The sequence below is a fragment of the Pleurodeles waltl genome, chromosome 1_2, assembly GCF_031143425.1.
Source record: "Pleurodeles waltl isolate 20211129_DDA chromosome 1_2, aPleWal1.hap1.20221129, whole genome shotgun sequence".
Classification (NCBI taxonomy): Eukaryota; Metazoa; Chordata; class Amphibia; order Caudata; family Salamandridae; genus Pleurodeles; species Pleurodeles waltl.
In genome coordinates, this window is record NC_090437.1 from 462,714,791 (window position 1) to 462,738,910 (window position 24,120).

General features: G+C 42.4%; 1 protein-coding gene across 5 annotated transcripts in view; it reads left to right on the plus strand.

The window, feature by feature from the left end:
• The window catches only part of ELAVL2 (ELAV like RNA binding protein 2), a 558,847-nt gene that overhangs the window by 252,678 nt on the left and 282,049 nt on the right, over positions 1–24,120 (plus strand). For 3 of the 5 annotated variants that reach the window (XM_069240845.1, XM_069240835.1, XM_069240864.1), the window contains exon 4: positions 17,075–17,318. In XM_069240845.1, coding sequence (XP_069096946.1) covers positions 17,075–17,318 — 244 coding nt within the window. The remainder of the gene's footprint in view (positions 1–17,074; positions 17,319–24,120) is intronic. The other 2 variants (XM_069240855.1, XM_069240874.1) reach the window with 1 other exon arrangement.

A 24,120-nucleotide genomic window follows, 5' to 3' on the forward strand; every position in this document is an offset into this window, starting at 1 on the left:
CCTAGGCTATCTCGACCGATACTTGAATAGGCCTCTGCTATTATTTTTGGCAGCTCTCGTTCTTGATCTTGTTGTGGAATGTCACAAAGCCGCATGCGCACTGCAAGTGCGACTGCTTCCCCTTTAAGGTTGCTTAAAATGATTGAGGATACTGTGGCAAAATTGCCCACCAATTGCATCCCCAAATCTAGGGCCGGGGCAGCCCCATATTCATCTTGAATTTGTTTCAGCACTTCTGGTAAATTGGCAAGTGTCGGTGTACCGTGTGCAGTTGTGTAGAAGGCGGCAAATACTGTGCCCCAAGTATTAGTTTTCTACCGTAGGGACCATCCGGACGGGCAAGCCCATTGTTAAAATTCTATGTTTATCCTGAGGTCCCGTATGAGGAAATACTGCCTCCAGCGTATTAATTTTCTGTGCTAACCAAAACGGAGTTTCCTCTCGTTTGGGAGGTACTTTATCCATAATGGAATGTACAGTCGCAGGATTTATACCTGGCGTTGCTGCATGTGGATGAGCTGGAACAGCACAAGCTGGGTTTGTATTTAATGTTTACATCTCGAATTGTACTAATCGTCTATATATTGCTATTAATTCAATATATAGGCATCAAACCTCAGCTACTGCTAAATTTCCAACCGCAGGATATGGTGAATAGGTGGCGAGTAAAGGCCAGGTAGGACCGTCATTACTTAATGGACCTAACCTTACTGGTAATATTGTATGGGGTAGGGTGCCATCAAGCCAATTATGTTCTTGATAAGATAGTTATCTCTAAATATGCGTACGCTCTGTATTGTCCAGGCGCGTTTGCAGGTGTATATTGATGAAATGTATTTGTTCCCATCAACTGCTGGAAATGTGACCCAAGAGTAAAAAATAATTGTTCTATAAGCTGCATGGGCATCCACCACGAATGTGACTGGACCTCCCCGGGCTGTAAGGCCATTTGCTAGTAAGTGTGCTGTGAGAGGTTGTCTCATGTTAACAGCTATTTGTACAAGTTGGGGATTCGCCATGATAGTAACACTGAGTTCAGAGAAGGCACACCAAAATGGGGTTTCCTTTTAAAGTTCAAGCTTGAGCAACCGCCAGTTGTAGTAGGATTACCTACAAAGCTGTGGTGGAAATCCTCAACACCACGGACATCTCCGCATATGGCATTGAGGTGTCATATATAATGAGACAGATACTCCGGAGGACCTGAAAATTAGAGCCTGACCAAACGTCTCATTAGAATAATGAGACTACTGGATTTTGAGCAGCAAGATTGTCCATGGTGTGGGAGACTGAATGTGACCCACTGTGAGTGACACTTGTTGCTCCAAATCCGGGTTTTGTCCGGCTAACTAGCAATGCCTCGTCTCCACCACAAGATAGAGATGATTGGGCAACCAAGCACACGACATATCATACTTCTCAGGGAAGTTGTGGTCACTCAGGTCGCATCCGGTTCTCTCATTCACAAATCGGTCTCATATATAAATGACAATAAAAAGCAGTATGAGTTTTAAATACTGGTTTAATAAAACTGCATTTTAGTTAGCAAAGCATGAGCTACAATAACCAAGACAACACAACGTGACAAATTTAAAATGGTGACGAGGAGAATGAAGCATAAGAATAATGCTATCATACTGTCACTAGGATTTATAGACTACTTCCTAACTAAGTCATAATTTGAGCACAGCATTTTAAGCTCTAACTCTGCCTCTCAGGTTCCCCCGGGAGGACATCAACCCTCATACCTGAGCAAAGGCCTGTAGTCTGCGTTAGCATCTGCAGCGAAGCAATCCGCATACAGTCGTGGTTCCCTGGCTGGAATCTCCCTCTTAACGTGTAATGGGACTAGGAAGTGTTTATATAATAAAGCTGATGTTGTAAGAAAATGTCCCTACGTAAGGATGTGTATTTTCTACAAATGCTGGAGACTAAACTTCTACCACGTTCACAGGCAATGTACCAGACTGTAGCCTTGACTAAAGCACAAAGTGATCAAGAATGTCTTGTTTGAAAACACAGTGCAGGGCTAAGCAAAACAGTTATATAGATGAAAATAAAACAAGAACGTAAAACTGGTTATTGTAAAAATAACAATGCGAAGCCGAATAAAATATATCTAGGTCAAAGTGCACAGCGGCCTAGTGTGTTAAACTAACGTGCATGGAGCTATAACTAAAATGGCTTCCTGGGATTGAAATAGAACTTCAAGGCCCGTGACTCTGGCCAGTTGAATCAGAAGGCCATATTGGAATGCAAGGTGAAACAGTGTCACGAAAATGTTGGTCCATGCTGTGATTGAGTTGAAAAGTTCCAGTTTCTGCAAAAGATTTTAGTATTGTTTACAATCTTCGGGTAAGTTAAAGAAAAAAAAAAAGCTCAACAAGGAATGTGCCCCTTACCATCCCTCCAGAGAAAGCTTGGTCTCCTTTCTGAACTCATGAGGAGCTGAGTCAGTATCTGACCCCAATGCAACCTGAATTTCAAATTTAGTAGACCGCACCGTAGTAGATGGAGTCCTTTCAGAGGTCATGCTGCCCTTATGTGGCACACTCACGGGTCTTTCTGGTGTGCCTTGGGGCCTCAAGTACCCACAGAGGCATTTAGTCATGGCTCTGCAAGCAGGTTTTCCCTGGTAAAGCCTGTGCCTATTGGACTTGCTTTGATAGTTTCACTTATGTTGCTGTGCTTCTCCCTCTATCTGTTCCCTTAACATCAGTGTGGAAACAGTGCTGGGGCAGTATCCGCCACCAATAATTATCTGACTCCGCTAGTCTCCTCGCAACTGATGCGGTTGAGAGCCCACTGAATGTAGCCAGTAGGCAATCTTCCAACTGATACATTGCCTTTACAACGCAGCAGAGCTTGTACATCACACCAGATCTTTGGCTCCGATTCGGGCAATAACTATGGAGAATAGGACAAATTTGTCCCACAATATGAGAATAATTGGTATGAGGAATTTCAGGATACCACTGGTCCAGACACCTCCCCAGAAACTGGACTTGTTCTACCACAGGAGAAAGTGCTTGTTATGCTGTTGTGGGACGAGCTGCAGAGCTCCTTGACCTGCTGCTGCCTACCAAGGAAGTGAAGGCTCGTTAGACGAGTAGCTCATCACCACAGACCTGTGCCAGGTGATCCTGTCTTAACTCAACGACCAACACCAAACTTTTTGTGGTACACGCAGCCAGTAGCAGAGTAAACCCTAACACTTTTCCTACAACTACTCCTGATTGTAAATCTAAATACTTAGACGTTTGGAAAGTACATTTTCCCCTCACCAGCTGTGCCCTATATTCTGGCAATGCCAGTTGCCACCTGGGTTGCTAAACCCACATATTGTGGGCTATGGTCGGCCAAATCCCTGCTGAAAGTTCTCGATGACATATGGGCGTCTTAAGCCCCAACTGTCTAGGACTGCTGGTATGCAGTAAAATTTGTTCGGTCTGGCTATGTCCTGGACATAACAAATTGCGTATTTCAGCACCATGTCTCTGAGGGTACAGGCTTCTCAGGGAATGTCCATACCTCTTTGAACATGCAGTTTCTCGCAGACAACATCACAACCATATGGTACTGAAAGAAACAGTTGTGTGTGCTGTGTAGGAAGCTGTGCGCCTCTAGAAGTGACAGACTGAGGCATTTCTCCAGTCTTGATCGATCTGGCATGATGTCTAAATTTCAGGACAGATACATTGATTCATAGAACAGACCATGGATGGCAAAACCTGGAGGTCTTATATAAGCCTTCGAAAGTAACTGACAGTAGCACACTTCAATGGCACTTTCATGCAGCTATCCTCGTCACTTTCAGAGTAGTGACATTGGTATGGAGTCACCCATTGGCAAGCATGAATATTGCTTTTGCGTTTCTGGATCCTGCCTGACGCCTGGAGGAATATTGAAAGTGTGAGGTATCTGCAGTTAGTTTCCACCAGAAAGAACATTACAAAAGGTAAGTAACTTATTTTTACAGCGAAAAGCCCTAATAATCTCCTACCTAAATCAGGAAAAGTTCAAAAGGAGATGATATATTGCCCTCTTCACATCTGAAATGTCGGTTAAAAAATATTGGGTAAATGATGAAAGAAACTGCTTCATCCAAGGGTGAAGAATGTCAGAATAATTTATGTAAAACTATGGAGGTCACACCCAATGTATAGTTGCCGACAGTGATGGAAAGGGCATTTGATTTACTGAGCCAGCAAATCTTAGGCTGGTTACTCAGAATTTTTGGGCTTAGGTGAGCTTTTCGCAAATGGATATCTGTGCTGTACACACCCACAGAGGCCAAAGTATGCATGGAGAATGTAATAGCATTTTGGAATACCCCATGAACATATCTTGAAATTCCATGTAACAATATGTCCGTACAACCAATTGCGCAGAGCCTGTTTTACTCTAAATGCACTCAGTAAAGTGGACCATGATATCTCATCTTCTTGCCCCTGCTGCCACATGGAACGTGCAAATTCTCTATGTGGGAATGCCCAGAATTAGAACAATTCTGGGGTATCGTCGGCTTTCACATTGAGAGCACAATGGGGAAGAGTTATTGCAAGACTGTGGAAGGCCTGTGTATACCTGACCTGGCTTTGTCCCAAAATAGGTAAAACCAAAACGATATTTGCTTTACCTGCTGATGGCAGTGGCCAAACACACTTGCCTTGCTTTGGAAGGCCAGTTGAGGCTCTTGCATAAAACACTGGTATGGTGCTCTCTCCAGATTTGGGGTCAGCAAAAGCACAGCATTGCAAAGATAAGAGGCTAGGGACATCAGTTAATTCCTCTTGGTAGCTCCTGGAACAAGCTCATGGTCACATTCTTTTGTGGGCTAAAAAGGATCAAAAACTGCCCTAAAGAGATTCTGCAGCAAAAACTTAAATCGATGGCCTAAAGAAATATATTTACCTGAATTGCCTTTAAGCAGTCATAAACAGGACCCTCAATGGGTGCCTTAACCACTGATTGGACCACATGAAGCCATTGGTACCCCCTATAACCTTTCAAACCACAGTGACAACCGCACTTTTCATTCCCCTTCTTTCCCTGTGATGTCCCCCAAATCCCCTTGCCCAAATACATAATTGAATATTGCAGACCTCTGTGGATTGCCGACTGCTAAAACTTGAATCCTGGGGCCATTACTGAGGCGTCATTGGATTGTGGGGATCCCCGTCCTAGACAATTTATTCTAACTGAACTTTAAAACAAATATGCACAAAAAAATGCCCAAATGTCGAAATATTATTTAACAATCAAATATAGAAAGTGTTTTCAATATTATTCATTTCTACATATTAATTTTAATATTTAATTTTGTAAGTGATGCGGCCCCCTTGAGTCGGCCTTACGAAGACCCAGGATTTCTCGGACCATAGGACAAATGCTGCGCTATAACATTGTGGTCTATCTAAGCATGGCATATTTTAAGGCTGAGGGAATTTACTGTGGGTATGTATTGGTAAATGCATTACTCACCTGCCTCTGCATACTTGTAGGTACATTCAGCTGACACAGCGGGAGAATATTATATACCTTTAGTGTTGCACTGTCCACAGATATACTAAATGTCTTTAAAACAGATCTTGAGTGTTGCTCCAAGATCAGTTTTTACAAACCATGCGGTATAGAATTGTTCGCAGTCTAAAAGGGATGGGTCCATTTTAAACCTAATTGACAGATGCGGACCTACTGGTGAGCTGATTGACAATGGGTTTCATAGCTTTGCTTTGAAATTATTATGAACCACCTTTATCTACTACTGATCAGTTACTAAAACAGTATTTTACAAGCACTGCTGAACTGAACACACCAACTATACATTAGCTTTGCAGGCGAAGTCAAAATGGAGCAATCACTTGCATGTTAAAGTAATTTTATGTCAGTAATTGGCAAACCTGTCCCGACAGGAGTGTAGCCAGAGGCGTCTGGAGCATTAACTTTTTCTGTTCCACCTAATTGTGGAATTGTTCTCAAACATGGATGCAGGTAAAACGTTCAAACCTCTAAGACCTCTCGCTCAAAATAAAATGAATCCTCAGCCCCTTTGTTTGATTTTACGCTAAATCTGGTGGATAGGGTTCCCTAAAATTCTCACTTGACCTATGCCTAGTGACTCAAAAGGCTGCGGAGTCAGTTACATAGTTATGAAAACGTCCTTATAGCGAACTTGAAAGTCCAAAGCCCCTCTTCATGTAAAGTAAACATTACTATATTTATCGCGAATGTGTAAATTAAACTTGTAAAAAAAAATTTAAAAAAAATTGTGAGCAATAGATAATTTAACATGGGCAGCCCCAATTTTCTATCTGGCAGTGCCGCACAGTACAGTGGTCATGGATCATGAATGGATTTAAAAGTCAGTTTGCATGTTGCACGTTAGGTAAAGCGTTTGACAGTGTTTAAATGTAACTTATTGAATTATGCAGTCGTCGTTATGGACAGCTTAAACACCATTCACCTTAGTGTGAAATGTGTATGACACCTGTTGCATTTTAGATGATTAACTCTGTCTTATTTGGCTCGTTTTGGCATGGGTTTTGCTTTGCTCTGGGTGACTTAAAATTACATGAAATCTGTTTGTTCCTGGGTTACCTCTTTCTTTTAAGTCAATTTGTACAGAGTTGTTACGAGTTGTATACTGACAAACGAAAGCCAAAGCTCGTATGTTATAGTATAAGTATATACTTGAATATTGGGATATTATAGTTTTAATGTAGATATGAGCTTCTATTGAAAGGCATCAATTATTTGGGCTTATTTTTGTCCTGCACTAAGAATCTGCACGCCAAGTATCAGGTTTACACTTACTGAATTAACGGCACTTTGAAGGCCAGGGTCAAGCAGCAACTCCTGTGGTTGCCTGTACTTGAGTATGAAGGTACATGGAGTAAAATTGCAAGAAGATGGGCTTTGGGCGGCTTCTGACACGTGTTTGGATACTAGCAGATCATGCCAGTCTGTTATTGTGCGACCTTAGATTAGGCCATTGTTTAGAGAAGTAGTTTCTAGGACTGCAGATGCAGGCGCTAAAGCATGCTTGGGCATTCAAATCGAACCATTGTGTGGAGTTTATGAACTTGATAAGTAGGATGCTGATTAAACCCAATTAGTGGGTGCGTTTTTGAGTTGCAAATAAAATGTATAATGTATGTTGCTTTTAACAGCAGGGACATTTTCATTGATTGCTTTGATTCAGCACCATTGACCACAGATTGCTAGTTTCTGTAGTTTAAGATTCTGATAATTGCACATTGATTTATATTGAATTTGTTGTAATTAAGATTGTAATTGTTTTGTGAAATATTTTGATCTGTTAGTTTATAATAGTGTTTTTTTGGGGGGGGCGACTCATTGCTTGCGCTCAAGGTGACAGTCTTATTTGATTTGGTTGGTTGCTGCTGCAGGTGTGTGTAATTCGACCAGTGAAGAACTTTTTTTTTTTTAAAGCCAATTATATATGGCTTTGTAGTTAAGCACTGACACGGGAGTCCATTCTGGTACTGGGTCATCCTCAAGTGATTAGGTGGAATGAGTAGTATCAGGGGGACCACGAGCAGATCTATTCCCGGTCAGTGTGAGAAATGGTGGCTTTTGCCATTGTAAAAAAAAATCTGGGTCCATGCTCTAAGCATTCTGGTCTTTGAAGACGCAAGGGTCAGTCTGTAAACCCATGTGTACGGCGAAGCACGTAAACCACAATCCAATGCACCTCCGATAATCTTGGTATGTGACCAGTATCAACTAAAATGTTTTTCCATTATGATATGGCATTATAAAGGTGACCTTCCGCCAATAGTTACTGGCTTCATCGATGCAGATTTCTTCAAAGCTACTGTACCATTTAGATGGAAGGTAAACCATGACAGTTGCGGTACATTTTTTTAAAAACTGCTGTTTAATTTTATCCGTAATCAGTAAGCACTGCTTATTTAAAACATTACAATAAAAAGTGCAACTTTATAGTTTACAGGTGTAAGGTTAATTAGGCTGTTTCGCTGCTAAATTAATAAAACGCCATATCTGGGGCATATCACAGGGCCATTTTCACATTTAATGCAGTTTCTGTATGCTGTTCATGCAGTTTTGATATCCGTAAAACAAGGACTGACCCATATACACAGACCGGAAGCCGGGCCATATCCCGAGGAGGAAGTAGTCGGACACTATTTTCTGTGAGTGTGTGTGTGGGGGGAAGGGGCTGTATTTTTGACGGAGCCTTTGTTCAAAGCGTGATTGACAACGAATTGATGTATGGTGTGCTATAAAAAAAAAAAAATGCTATTTGAGTTTTTTTTAGACGGACGGCACTGTCATGAAGAGGCCCGAGGATTAATTCCATTAGTATTTAAACGTAGGCATTTCCACAGGGTTATCCTTTCGACTTGTCAGGATCCTGAACTAGTGTTGATGTTGCGTGGTATATTATATCCATACCGTGTGTTTGGATGTATTTAAATGTAATCATGCATAACGCACTGAGCACTTTTTGCATTTGGCGCCTCCGGCACTAGTTTTGTGCCTTTCTATTTTAATTCATTTACAAATTGAACTGGGCCGTCTGAATCATTTAGTGATGTACTGGACCCATAAGATTGTTTGTTGAGATAGTAGATCTTGAGTAGAGTTTAACCCACGGGACCGCTGTTTGATTGTTTGCAATCATGCAATTTCGAAAATGGCGTGGTCTTTTAGTGTGTCTTGTCTTTTGTTACTGAGTCCAGTAAATGTCAATTGCCTCTCTATGCCGGAGAAATACAGGAATGGTATTGCAGCCTTTCTTTGTGTAAAAAGGTGTGGTATCTAATGATCATCAGGGGATTTTTTTCCCTATTTTTATTGTAACCGAGTGTGCTTGGAGTGCATTGCAACTTTGCTTGTTAAGATTTTTGACTGTGTGCGCGCGTATGTGTATATATATATATTTTTTTTTTTTGTCAGAAGTGCAAAGTGGGTCTGTAATTGGCACGTTTGCACTACATAAATGCATACAGCAGCATGCCCTATGTAATTTAATTACACTAGTGCTGTCTGTAGGGAAGTTTTGGAGGCGATTTATGGTTTATGGAAAGAAGTTGAGGAGGCTAAACAATAATCGCATACGACATGGCATTCATAAGCTAAGCCAACCTTACCCTTGTCTCCGACCCCCGTCATACTCTAACCTTACAGCTTCTCATGCTGTCATATGTCGGAAATTAAATGTGAACTAGACAGTATGTTTGCATAAGAATATGAATCATGGGGTCAAGTAGGTCGAGTGGTACGGATATGAAATAGTAATTGTCGGATTCTGTGCCTGAAGATGCTGTGTGTTCAAAGCACCTGATTTTGAGTACGTTTGTTACGCTCATTGGCTGTTGTAGGTTAGAATCATAACCTTCTTGGTGTCGATAGTACTTCTGAGTGTCTCCCGTTTTGTCCTCAGATATGTATTACATGTTTTAAATGTAATTCTAATTCTTGATATTGTGTACTGTATTATGGTTTTACCTATATGAAAACAAGTTTGGTGTTAGTAAAAAGCGTATGGCAATGGTAGGAGGTTTGAGATTAAAACAGAGGCGGCATGAAACGTACAAGTAAAGGTAGTAGTCATGACTGACATCCTGTCCATCTCCACTGCCTGTTCACTCTAACTTTTCAGGGATGCTTACTAATGGCACTGTGCGTTTTAACTATATGGACTGTTCGTTAACATCGTGTGGTATGTTACAAGAAGCAGCCACACACTTTGTGATTTAAAGTTTAAAAAAAAAAAAAAACAATTGATTTTCATAGTGGAGTAAGTTATATTTTCAATCTTAATCTGTGGCTTTAAAGTGTAATTAGCAAGTGTTCTCATAAGCACTTTGGTGTTGGAAAACACAGTAAGTCTGATATTTTTGGACCCGACATAGGTTGTGACTTAGGCCCTCATTATGAACTTGACGGTCGAGACCGCCATGCCAATGGAAATTACTTCCACCGGCATGGCGGTCTCGACTGCCACATAATGAAGGCAGTGGGGACCACCACAGGAGGCCTTCCACCACTGCCAGGCTACCGCCGACAGGCAGCCTAATGATGGTGGAATTCTTCATGCAGATAAAGAACCCTTGTTCTGCCAGCCATTCCCTGGTGGGTCCCCCCTTCCAGGAAAAGGCTGGCGGAAGGGGTGCTCTGGGGCCCTTCTGGGGGCCCCTGCACTGCCCATGCACTTAGCATGGGCAGTGCAGGGGCCCCTGTGCACAGCCCCGTTGAGCAGGCCACTGCCCGATTTACAGGCAGTGATCTGCGTGACAGGTGCTGCTGCACCCTACACAGATCGGCATTGACGACGGCTCCATGTGGAGCCGTGGGCAATGTCCTGGCCCAGCAGAACGTTTATTATTCAGCCTTCAGGGTCTCAAGGGGGCTGGTGGTCTGTTATAAGACCACCAGCATGAACACTGCAGGGATTCCCGCAGTGTTCATAATGACCCCCTAAATGTGTGTAAAATTAGTATTACAGATTTTATGTAGTGCATCAAAACCGTGGAGAGGCACCAAAATAGATGTGGTTTTGTAGGAAGTGTGTTAATGATTGGATTGAGCTATGTTGCCCATGCAAGTAGTTTCTCAAGTGAGGAGTGAAATTGTACTCACTGTTTTATTTTATTCAATTAACCTTGGTTTGTCACGAAATAAATGTGGACACGGACTTGTACATTGTTAATGTGTGGATGAAGAGAAGTGTGCAGCCTATGATTAAGTGTGGTAGACTTACGTGTAGCAAAAGTGCATGATAGATCTGCATGTGGTTGAGCCTACCAGCCCTGAGCACTTTGTGCAAGTACTGCGTGGGTATCCTATGTCTTCTGTTCCTTCCTAGTGACCTAACCATTTTCTTATTATGAATTCTGTGGTGAAATCTTTCTCAGAATATAATTTGAGAAAAGTCCTTAATATTTTGAAAAATAATCACTGTGTACTCTCGCTTGAACAGTGTAGTTTTGTCCGATAGGACATTTGTGTTATGGTAATTCGTTCAAATTATTGAACACTTTGTGGGTCCTGGGATATGTAGGGCTTTGTTGGGTTGAGAAGGTGGTGGATGTCGTTGTCTCAGGGCCTGACATACCATTTCTGAAAACTCCCACTGGATGCCAGGGATCACTTATTTGTATCGGTGGGGGCTGCCCAGCATAGGTATTGCCCCCCCCCCCCCCCCCCCCCCCCCCAAAAAAAAAATAGGGAAACAGTCTTTCTGCCCCCAACTCCCGAGGAGTTAGATCAGTTATCCCCATCTGCCTCCCTGGGGTTTGAGGGGGGAGGGTGGAGGGAGGCGGGAAGCCTACTAGACACAAGGGATTTTTTTTTTTTGTAGGGTGGTGGCTGCCCGGTGTGGCCATACTCCGTCCCCTCAAAAATGGGGAAACAGTCTTTCTGTTCCCCTACAGACTAACAGGGTATTTGATTTTTTTGGGTGTTTTTTTTACATGTGGGTCAGGAGGTTTTGGCTAACTCCCAGTATCATCCCACTTGTGATGGTGAACAGCTGCACTTTCTGTGCTTGGGTAGGCTGCCACCTAGAAAACCTACCAGACTGCTCCTAAAACTAGAAATCTGGGGGTTTCCAGGGTGGTGTGCTTCAGATCCATCCCACACCATTTTCTTGCCCACAATGCCCTGCAAACCTCAAATGTTGAATAAAAATACACAATTTTACTCATTTTGGGGATGGAAACTGCCAGAATCTGCACAAAATTCCTCCCACCCAGCAGTACCCCACTTCTACCTATTAAAAAAAAAAAAAAAAAACTGCACCAGTTGTGTGGTAGGGCCTAGTGCTAGAGACAGGAATGTATCCAAACAATGCCACGAGGAGTCTCCTAGAAAGGGCTCCCCGTGCCCTTGGTTTGACAAGTTCCTGTCACTGGCACCAGGCCCAGTCACACAAGTGAGGTACCATTTTTATCATAAGTCTTGGGAGAATGCTGGGTGGAAGAAAGCATGTGGTGAGAGCCACACACATCACTTCATCTTGGATTCCCCTAGGTGTCTAGTATTTTTTTTTAAGTACAGGTTTGTTAGGGTTCCCTAGGTGTCAGCTGAGTTAGAGCCCAAAATCCACAGCTAGGCACATTCCAAAAAAGGCGTCAGTCTTCCTCGGAAAAACGTGATGTCCATGCTGCGTCTTGGGCCATTTCGTGTCTTGGGCACCAGGCCTACCCACACAAGTGAAGTACGATCGGGAGAGTTGGGGGAAACACAGGATAGGAGAACAAGTGTTAATACCAATTGTCTTTCTCTGAATTTGTGCTTCCAAATGTAAGACTGCGTAAGAAGGAAATCATTTTGAGAAATACCCTCTAATTCGCATGCTAGTATGGGTACCAACAAATTCTTAGATGTGCAAATAGCCACTACTTCTAAGTTCCACATTTTGTGCCCATTTCAGAAATACATAGTTTTCCTTGAACACCTATTTTTCACTGTTTACCAAAGGGATTGCTGTATATCCTGTACTCAAAGAAAAAACATTGGAAGATACAGCTCAGTTAATAGCTTTGTACATCCACCACAACCAGAAGGGTCCAGAGGACACAACAGTATATTGCTAACAAAAATCTGCTGTAGTTAGAAAAAGTTAGATACAAACATACACAAATAGCTGTTTTTGTCAACTTATCAACATTTTTTTCAACTGTTACTTTCTATAGGAAAACACTGAAGATCTTCACAAACGACCCCTTGCTGAAATAAGATTTTGTTTGTCTACTTTTAAGAAATGTATAGCATTCTGGAATCCACCATTGGTTTCTCACCTATTTCTCCCACTAATTGGTTGGAGGATGAAACCACAAAAAATAGGACAAATGGGTTGTACCAGTAAAATGCCAAAACTGCGTTGAAAAATTTGGTTTTTGGATTCAGGTCTGCCTGTTCCTGAAAGCGGGGAAGATGGTGATTTTAGCACTGCAAACCCTCCGTTGATGCCATTGTAGGGAAAAAAAGTCACTTTATTCTGCAGCACTTTTCCCCATCGCCCCCCCCAAACCCACAGTTTAACTGTATTTTGGCTATTTTCTTGGTCACAAATCCAGGGTACCTTTAGAATCCTCAGGCTGTTGGGGGGAAAAATGGCACACATTTGCAGTGGGTAGTTTATATGGACAAAGTTATGGGGGGGCATAAGAGTGACCTACCCCAAATAGCCAAAAAAAGCTTTGTGGGGAGGGGTGGATGGGTAGAACTGGGGGGGGGGGGGTGCTTAGCATCAAAGGGTTTAACAAACTTGTCTGATGCAGTGCAGTTCTAATGCAAGCGTCTTGCTGGATGCACTGTGCTGGTGGAGGTGCACCCTCTGTTTCCAACGAGCCTCAGAAACCAAGGGCGTTCAGCTGGTGCAGCTGGAACCTCTCCTGGTTTGAGAGCCAACCCCACAAATCAGTCAGTCTGGGAACCAGGTGTGGGTAACAGGTCATAGTTGATACCTGCACACAGTTCTTGGGGGGGGGGGGGCATGAGACACAAAACCTCAGAGGAAAAATGTCTTAGACGGTTCAGTGACCAGAGTTCACTGGGCAGAGTCAGGGAGAAGACTAGTAGACTCCTGACACATCCTTTCTGGTTGGTAATGACCATGGGCAGCAGTCACACTTAGAATTTTCAAGGCAGCACGCCAGGTTAAAACGGGCCCAGGAAGATCCATACCATCTCCTACAGGCAGTCCCCTCTTCTAGGTAACTGCAGCTAGGTTTCTTAGGGTAAAATTCTTTTTCAGTGATGCCCTCCATTGTTATAATCTGTGTTCTGCTTATGTACCTCGTTCAATTTCATACATCATTCATTTGTGAGCATTTCTGATTTAACTCATTTTCCATTTAGAGCTGTTTGCAGCATAGCTATTCTAAAATATCCTTTTTCTAGTTTGATAGAGCATCCTTTATTTTTATAATTTTATTAACTTAATTTATATTGCCTTTGTGCGACAAGATTAATGTTCTTGCTTTTTAAATCATTTGATTGGAGGCCTACTCTTTTCCTAATCAGGAAAGTGTACTTAGCTGAGTGCAGACCAGTATAAGGCAGAGCATAACATCTTAAACTTCCTGTGAGACCTGGTTCAAGCAAGTAAAGCTGTAAATGACCACCACCCCTTGTCTTATTGTGGTGCTGTATCTAGTCCCTGGGACGTCATACTGCTGGCTGCCTAAGGAAAGACAATGTCTTGTACAAAGTCTGAAAAGGACGGTATTTTAAATAGCTTGTTAAGAACTTTAGATACAGGCCCAGTTCTAGAGGGTGAGGCAGGACGACCTAAGTAAAAGCCCTATCCCACCCAAAGCCATTCAGAACTCTAAAACAATCTTTTGTTCTTTTTCCCCCTAATGTATCACGGGGACTCCCCCCCCCCCCCCCCCCCCCCCCCCCCCCCCCCCCCCGAGTCTGCCTAATCTTTTAATTTTAATGTTCAACACCAATGATATGGGCTAATGTCAGGCCTGGGGAATGGTTTGCATTCAGGTTTGAAGTCAGCAGAGAAGGTAACTGCTATCCTGCTCAAAAGAACAACTCTGGTATCCTGAGCATTTTCACTGATAGGCTACAGGTTGCTACCAATTCAGGGTACTTAGGAGTTGAAAATAGGGATCCAAATGCGTTGGTAATGACTTTGCCTTCCCTAAGTAAAGGAAAATGTTTTTTTTTTCCATTCTGTAGTGGCATCCCTAACTTGCAGCAATTTATGAAAGACCAGATGAAATCCATCAAAAGAATGATTGCATCCTATCATTGGTGTCAAGGAACATTCTATGCATCACTCCACTAATTCACATAATGTGTGGGGAATAGCTCTTTGTGATAGGCTACTGCACACAGCACCATTCTATGTGTAACTGAGGACACCGGTTTGATTTCTAGCAGTGCCATCTGAGGATTTCATTGTGAAGCTGATAAAGTGTCACTTTGTAAGCTTAGTTGTTTACAATGATACCAGGTGGAAAATTATGCAGTAGCAGTTTCCACATTAAAAACAGCTGAATACTATTCAAAGTACCTTAATTCTTAGATTATGCACAAAGGTGTATTCTGTAATATTGATAATTCATAAGATGTTCAGACATTTCACCGTGGGGCGAACAATCACTCTTGAAGGGTTTTTGTTCTGCAGTGATTACAGTTTTTTTTTGTTTGTTACACGGAGGATGCCCCAGCTCCCCTTCCCAACCTTGCTACTCTGAGCACGCATACTTACATGTTTTAGTATAAGCCACTGTAGTGTTTTTTTTTTCTGAATGAGTAAAGCTTATTTTATGCTCAGTTCAGTTGATGCATCTTCGGTACCCTTTACATAATTTCCTACCAAATACAGGTTACAAAACACCCAGACACACACATACTAGCAGCTCAAGCATGCTGTTACTTCTTGCATTAAGGTGCCGCTGCTAGTTCCTTAAGTTTGACCACCAGAGGTAAGGCTACTTACTAGAGATTAGAATGCCCCCAAAACTTTGTATTGCTGACATTTACTACTTTAATTGTCCACACACAAAAAGAACTGGATGGCCGCAAAGTCAAAGATAAATGCTCACTAGAAATTCAGTTGTTGGAAGAGGCATTTGCATACATGCTAAGATCAGCGATCTGATTTCTACTTGTTTCAATAGAAAATTCTCCATAGAGTATACTACAAAAGGGTTTAGCTGTGTATTTTTGTATCGGCGAATATTGAAGTAGGCATATGAGACTATGGCCAAGAGGGTACTTTTATCCACTCATTGTGGAGGTGATTGATTAAAGATCGATACCACAAGTATGTTAATAGGAAGCTGCAGTAGACACTGGGGGTTTCCTAGCAATGTGATATACCACTATGATGAGGCAGCCCATCACCACCAGCCATAGAGGAAGTGCCCCACAATATAGAGTGGTGTACGGTAGTGGGCAAGGTTGAATGCAAGGGGAAGGGCTGTCCGAAGATATTTAGGGAATGATTTGGTTAAGTGAGGAGAGCAAGCTAAATCAAACCACTTAGTAGTGTACATGTGTATTATCTTGCCAGTTTGCCTGCATTAGCCCCATATTGAGTCATAACTGTAAATGTACATCTTTCAGACACTCCACATTTTCTTTTGGCAGTGTAAACAAAGTTACAACTTTTTTGAATGAACATAAGAATTTTTTTAATTTTTTTTTTACATATTGTCTTCATCCTATAAACTAGGGAATCCTTGGTCAAGATTTATTTTGTTTTTGTAACCACATGGTCATCCCAAGATAGTATCTGAAACTTGTTAACTTTATTCAAATATTGCAAAAGGATAGCGATAAAAGGATTTTGTTTTCCCATTCTGTTGATTGAAAGACACTGTTCAAATGAGTTATAAACGTTCAGATGCTGAAAATAATAGCTATTCGCCAGTTATGGTTAACAATCTACCCAACTCAGCCTTCAACCATGTTCTTTTGATAGCTTTTATTTGTATTCTTTCCATTGGCAAATTTGTGTCTTGAACATGGTAGGTAGGCGTTGTGATTTAAAGGGTGTGCGTGCATTGATAACCATAACGAGTGAAAGTGCTCTTCTGTGTGTGAGCCATCACCGTAACCCCCTTTCAGTATGTGCGTAGGGAAAAAAGCTAAATGGCCAATTGTGTATTAAGGTATTAGCTAAGGGTGTGATTTGGAGCTCCAGCTTTTTTTTTTTTTAAAACCAAGGTAGTGATGTAAAGTTGTGCAGCCCTCACCACAAGCTCTAAATAGTTTGAATAAAGGCATTTTGAGGTAAAGCAATGCAAATCAAATTTTTTGTTGCGAGCATGTGTTTTGTAATGTCGGGCGGTAGACCGCTAAGTGTCAGCATTCAAAATGCTTAGGGCATTTAAATAACTTTTTATGGTTTAGTAATTAGCAAAGTTAAGGTAACCGACGAGATAACTGAAACGATGTATTTTGTATTTAATAGGAGATTAGCACCTTACTGTAAACTGCACTATGGGTGTTTGAATCACTCATGCTTCTGCTAATGAGTTCTGGACGTTCTGCTTAAGTGTAATTGGTTGTTTTTTACATTCTTTCTGAGGTGTTTTTCTTGTTTCTTTAGCAGGTAATTGCTGCTATGGAAACTCAGCTTTCCAATGGTCCAACTTGCAATAACACAACAAACGTTCCAAGTCCCATAAATAACAATTGCTCATCACCTGTTGATTCTGGAAACACAGAGGACAGCAAGACCAATCTAATAGTCAACTATCTTCCCCAGAACATGACACAGGAAGAGCTGAAGAGCTTGTTTGGGAGCATAGGTGAAATTGAATCCTGCAAATTGGTGCGTGACAAAATTACAGGTATGTCATTTCCTAGCTGATGTACTTGCTTTAATTGTAAATAGCATTTCGTATTGTGATTGGAATATATTTGTTTTACAATTTTGATGCTTTTTCTAAGTGATGCTCCGTTTGCAACGTTTTGTTTTAGTTCATCATTTTACTTTTGATACCAAGTTAACCTTCCTAGCAGCTTTCTTCACCAAGCGATTCTCTTATTAAAAAATTAATTTAAGCTCATAGGAAAAGACCCTTTAGTTCCCGACTGTATAGCCCACTTAGTACTTTTTACCACAATGTCTAAACGAGACATCAGAATACCAGGTTTTCAAATTTTTTAAAAAAACTATTTTTCTTTTGCACCGTTTGACCTTCGATTCTTCATTCTTGGTTTACTAAAGATTTTTTTGTGGTGACATATTTTTTTTCGTAGGCTTGGCACGTTTTTTTTAGAGGGCTCTGGTCATTATTTTTGCATTGCTGCTTTTGTGCAGTGATCAGGAGAAAATAAATAGGCTGATTATTGTATTTAGGTGGAGAGCCGTTTTCAGGATTGAGAGGTTTGTTTCTGGCTTTTAGCTTTGGGAATAATTTATATAAATGACTTGAAAGGACTCCATGTATGGCACATTAGGATCAATGTCCTACATCAGGTTTCCTGTCCTTTCGATGCTGGTCTGACGCCTGTGTTATGGAGCTTATAGAGGCTTTGGTTCTGCCTTTGTACCCACTTCTGTAGTTCACATCTGTTCCATTATTTTTCTTTATCAGGTAGTCGCTGCTAAGGAACAGACGTTTAAATTTTTTTTTTTTTGTTGAAGATGCACAGAAAAAAAGAATACAAATAGAAGGCATATAAATACATATAATTTCTCTCATCCGTATATAACAACCAGCAATTATTAGATTTGTTAAAACCATGCTAAAAAAAAAAGTGATAAGGGAAGAATTAATTGAGCCTAATACAGATCCCCTGCAATCAGTGTTCAGCTATCACCAAGCCACTGTGCAAACGGGGCCCAGGTAGTTACCGATCTGTCTACGGGTAGGCCCCTTAAGCGCATAGGAACTAATCTCGAGGGAAAACATTAAACACATCCAGGCCAACCAATGAATAAAAGTTGGTGGCATCGGTTCCAGCCAATCGGACGTAATACAACAGCGGGCCGCTGACACATCTAGGAACAAGAACCTCCGTGGCTGGTCCGGATACACAGCTCTATCAATTCCTAACAGTACAAGTTGAGGTGTAATCACAACGTCCTAATGAATAATCCTAGACATAAACTTAGCTATATCAATAAAAAATTAATGTAATCTACAACTAAAAAACATATGTACTAAGTCGGCCACTTCAGTCTTGCAGTGGGGACATACCACCCCCTTCGAGCTGCCCCATTTAAGCTAGCTTAGTATAGTATAGTTGGAATACTGATTTATAGTGTTGTGCTTGAGGGCCGGCCACAAGCAACAAATGCTGAGCCATATCTAAAGAAGCCGAAAATAAGGCTTCAGAGGCCCGGTGCTCCAGGCCCACCTCCCAGCATGGTTAACCAGATCATCTGACAGTAAATCCAAGAAAAGAGGATATAGCGACCGAACCTGCCATTTTGGAGACACATTCAAAACTTTGAGGATAGGGATTCTGTCCCCCCAGTGACGCCATACAGAGGTAGAGGTTGTCAACAAAAAATCCCTAATTTGTAGGAGTTAAAAAAAAAAAATCTTTACTGTCCAGCTTGAAGTCATTTGTCAATTCCTCAAAAGATTTAAGATGGGTATCCACATAAAAATCATCATAAAAATCATTAATGCGCCGAACACCCCGCTGTGCCCAATTGGCACAGCGTTTATCCTTAAAGATATCAGGGTGTATGGGTGAGTTCACAATTGGGGTGTAAAAATTAATCCGTTCTATTCCCATTTGAGATTTGATGCTGGACCACACCTTAAATGCCATCCAGACGGTCTTAAAGGTTACTTTTTTAAAATAGCTAGGCTCGACAATTCTAATAAAAGCTGCATTAGCATGGCTTCCCCAGATCATGTTGTAAATAGGACAATTTTCCCAAGCACCTCTATTATAAAAATCTTGAGTAAATAACGGTTGAATATATTGCAAAGCGGTTGCCCAAAAATAAAAAAGGAAGTTAGGAGCAGCCCACCCCCCTTTCTTTCTTGGGAGCACTAGATACTTATATGCCTGCCGTATTTTGGCAAAGGACCATATGCAACTGTTTGCTAGGCTCTCCATATGTTTAAACCAAACCTTGCTAATTTCCAATGGGATGGTACGGAAAAGATACAGAACCCTGGGTTAAAAAAAAGCGTTTTAATAAGGTTACACCTCCCAATAATCGTTAAATGTAAATTATTCATACAGTGCAGCTCTTTCCTAGTTTTAGCTAATACGGGGGCAAAATTTCTCTCAGCATTCTGCTCCAGGTTAGTTGTTAATCTAACACCTAAGTAGGTCACTTGTTCAACCTTTCTATTATCAACAATAGAGATCCATTCATTGCCCAATATTTGACTTTTAGCCATATTTAATAAATAGCCCGAGACCTTGCCAAACTCTGCCGCTAGCGTCTCTATTTCTTCAATAGCCATCCCAGGATCGGGTGTAATAACGGCTATATCATCGGCATAAGCCAGAATTTTAGACGTGGCATCGACCATTACCATGGGCGGGATCAAATTACTTTGGAGAAGCCTCCTAATTAGGATCACTATAGAGTGCAAAAAGTAAAGGCGAGCGGGGACAGCCCTGTCTAGTAACTCTTGTGATAAAAACAGGGTCAGAGGCTGCCCCGGCCGATTGAAGTCGGTCCTTGGGTTTCTGATCTAAACCCTGTATAGCCCTAATAAAGCCAGGACCTATATTAGCTTTAAGGAGCACTGCCCAAAGATACTCCCAGCTCACCCAGTCAAAAGCTTTTTGGCATCTAGCAGAATTAATGACATGGGGGGGGGCAGCCATGACCTGGGATGCATCTAGCATGGCAGTGACCCGCCTCACGTGGTCAGCAGCCCCCCGCCCAGGGATAAACCCATGCTGCCATGAGGAAATAAGTCCACTAATTACTCTGCTCATTCTAGTCTCAAGAATTTTGGCATACAGCTTGGCATCTGCATTTATTAATTATTTTTAAAAATACAATAATGTTAGCATCTAACCATGAGCCCGGTGCCTGCACTCCATCCTGCACTGACAAAAACCACGCCAGGATGTAGTCTTTAAGTTCCTCAAAAAAGGTCTTAAAACATTTCATTAGGATCATGTTGGGCCCAGTAGCTTTCCCATTAGGCAGAGAAGATAATGCTGCTGTGATCTCGTCCGGCAAAATAGGAGTAGCCAGCTGGCGATTCTCGTCTGACAGCCAAGGGCCTGGCGTTTCATTCAAGTACTGGCTAATCTTTCCTCCTATATCACATAAGGGATGGTTTTCCTGCTGATACAGCGCAGAAATATAGTCCTTAAAAACCTTCAATATCACCAGATTCCCCCGTACGATCTGCCCCTGACTATCCATAATAGTGATAATGGCATCCTGAGTCACCCTCTGTCTAGTATTGTATGCAAGAAGTTTGCCCACCTTCTCGCTAAACTCGTAGCGCTCCTTTCTGCGCGTCTGGGCCTTAACAATATCTTGATCTAAATACATCTGGGTAATCCTGGCTTTCATAACAGTGATCTTATCTAAAGTATCCTGCATAGGAAGATTATTCATTGTCAACCCCACTATCTGTCGCTCCAAAGAGGCCAGCTCCATCTGGGCCGTCGATATAGCTGAGCTGTGTTGTTTTTCAAGGTTTAAGGCATAGGTCGGAGTTTCCCCACAAAAAGCTGTTTTTAGGGCATTCTAGGAGGAGCCGTGCCCCTATTAAAGCTCAAGAACTCCAGTATCCATTTTTTCAGCCATGACACATAAGCCGGGTCTAACAAAAGCCCTGATCAAAAGACCAGGGTTTAAGACGTCGCTCTTTACGCAAGATAGACGATTGTGCTACCAAAGGATTATGATCAGACATGACCCTGGGGAACATTTCAACAGAAAGCCCTTCACACAGTGAGGCTGACAGAAAAAAATAATCTAGTCGAACAGACTTCCTGTGTGGATAGGAAAAAAAGATATACCCAGGATCAGCAGGCGCGCAATGCTGCCAAGCATCCACAAGGCCATGGTTCTGCACTAGAGTTTGTAGAGCTCAAAACACCTTCGGTTTTCATCCTGAATATGAATCCTGATTCTGCAAGGGAATACCAGTCCCAATATGTATATTCAAGTCACAACACTTAATAAGCGGTAGAGGCCAAACGGCAAGCTCCACATTCAAGTTATTAATACTATCCGGATCATCAAAGTTAGAGCTGTAAATTGAGCACAGAGTAAAATTAAATAGCCCCATTATGCACTCTAATATAACCCAGCGGCCCAGATTATCAACCCTTTCCTTAGCCACCGCAAGGAGGTCACGTTGTGCAAGTACTGCAACTCCTTTTGTTGTAGTTCCTTGAGTGGTGTAGGCCAATAGTTGGAAACCCTGGAAATCCAACAAATGTTTTTTGGTCGGGATAACATGCGTCTCCTGTAGGCAGATTATATCTGCCTTTAATGTTTTTAGGCCATGAGTGACAAGGCACCTTTTCACCAGATCGTTTAGCCCGCATATATTTATAGTGGCTACACGGAGAGTATTACAGTGCCCCATTCAAGGCTCTAACAAATGCATCCATAGTTAAACCAAACCTAATCATACATGCAAAGAAAATCTTCAGTACCTTCATATACATCGTTGTGTGCATCTTTGTTGCTTTAATACTACCCAGCCTACCCAACCCCACCCACCAACCACCAGCCCCCCAAACCGGGACCCTCATCACCCCTCCTCCCCTGCACCTTACCAGAAGAGACAACCAGACTGAAGGTCTGTAAGATGGACAGGGCGCCTTCCCCTCGGGGGCTCCAACAACAGCATCTAGAAAAAAAGACAACCCCCCCTCCAATAACCTAAAAAACAATCCCCAAAAAGTAAACTAAGTAATAAATTCTGGCCACGCCAGGAAACACCTGGCTGTTGAACCACTAAGCCAAAATTTGTCTTTTTTCCCCTCTTCAATTCTTTTTCCTCTTCTCTTTAACTTGCTTTTCCCCTTCCACACCCCTCTACTCCACCTTCCTCAATCCTTCCCCCCATTTATATGTTTTTTCCCCCCTTATTAAACCTCTTGAAGTCAATTAAGTCAGAGATTGCAAATATTCTTTAGCCTTGATCTCAGACGAGAACACACAGACTGTGCCTTTATATATTGTCTTCAATCGAGCAGGGGACAGTAGAAAGGCTTCCGCTCCCTTCTACGGAAAGGGGCTAATCAATTGTCCCAAGCGCCAACGTCTCTCTACTGTGGCATGACAAAATTCTGGGCGAGAGAAAAAGGTGCCGCCCTCACAGCTAATCTTGGAGTCGGGCGAGCCTTCTTGAAAATTATTTGGCGCAGCACATAGTTGCCAAAGTGAACAATAAAGGCCCTGGGCTGATGCTGGTTTGTCCCGGCTCCTCCTGTGGCTTGCTGCTTATTCAGATACAATGGGAACCGATGAGCTCTTTGAATCTTTCTCCCAGTCTGCTCTGGAAATGCTGCCCTAAACAGTCTAATTATAAAGGCCCTTGGGTCCTGCCCTTCTACTCCTTGTATCCCCAGTATGCGTAAATTATTACGGCGTTGCCGGTTTTCAAAGTCCTCTATTTTCCACTGGATGTCAGAGTTGAGTATCATGTATGGCAGTTTGTTGTACCACTGCCCCCAAGCCTGTTTCTAATACATTGGCCAGGGACTCGATTGTAGCAATCCGTTCCCCAATTTCTGACCAAGTCTTTGCAATCTTGTTAACTGCTACTTGTAGTTGCTTCGTGGCCACCCTGGGTTTTTTACGGTCACCCTGCGTCTGTTTGTGTTGTGCCATAATGGTTTGATAAATAAGGCCCAATGAGGGGGGAGAAGTCTCTGACTTTGTAGCATCAATCTCGAAGCCAGCTGGATCCGAGAGATCATCCAAACTGTGCAGTAGTTGTTGTATACCTGTGTAATCCCACGACATTGCTCTCACCCCACGTGCCTTTTTCTTACTTTTCTTTTTCTCATTGAGCTCCATAAGCTTGTCCCGATTGGGCCCTTCGCCTCGCCTTTCATGACACTTGATTGCAGTACGCCTCAGCATAGAGGTGGGGCAGTGGAACTATTTCCAGTCTCTGTCTGTGGAAGAGCTAGTGGTGGCATCATCCGAGTCCCTAGATCGATCCGAAAGGGAATAGAAATTCTCTCCGACTTCGCCCAGAGAAGGGCAATCCTCCTTTCCCTGCTGGGAATTGCTTGTGGCCCCGGGGGTACAAACAGGGGCCAACAGGTTTGTACCTGCCGATGGAAGTTTTGCTGCTGCCAGGTCACGGTGATCTGTCTCAGGGACTTGAGCGGGCTTCGCATTGTCCAAAGATGGGGAGCCTTCTGGCAGGTCTTTCCCTCAGGCAGTGCTTGCTGATCAACACCGCTAGAACTGAGAGCGGAGAGGTGTAAATGTGTCATGAACAGTCCCCCCGCAAGATTACTTATGTCCAAGGGCCCATCACCATCAGTGACAGCTGCCAACATCAGTCCCCTCTGCTGCCAAATCCTGGGGGCACTCGAGGTTAGTGGACTCTATGGGCATACTGCCCACTAAAAGATCTAAATTTTGAGGGGTTTTAAACATGAAGAGTATAGTCAACCCTCTCAGTTGTGCACCAGCCAGCCTAACATCACTTCTCAACTTAGAGTTCTGATCCG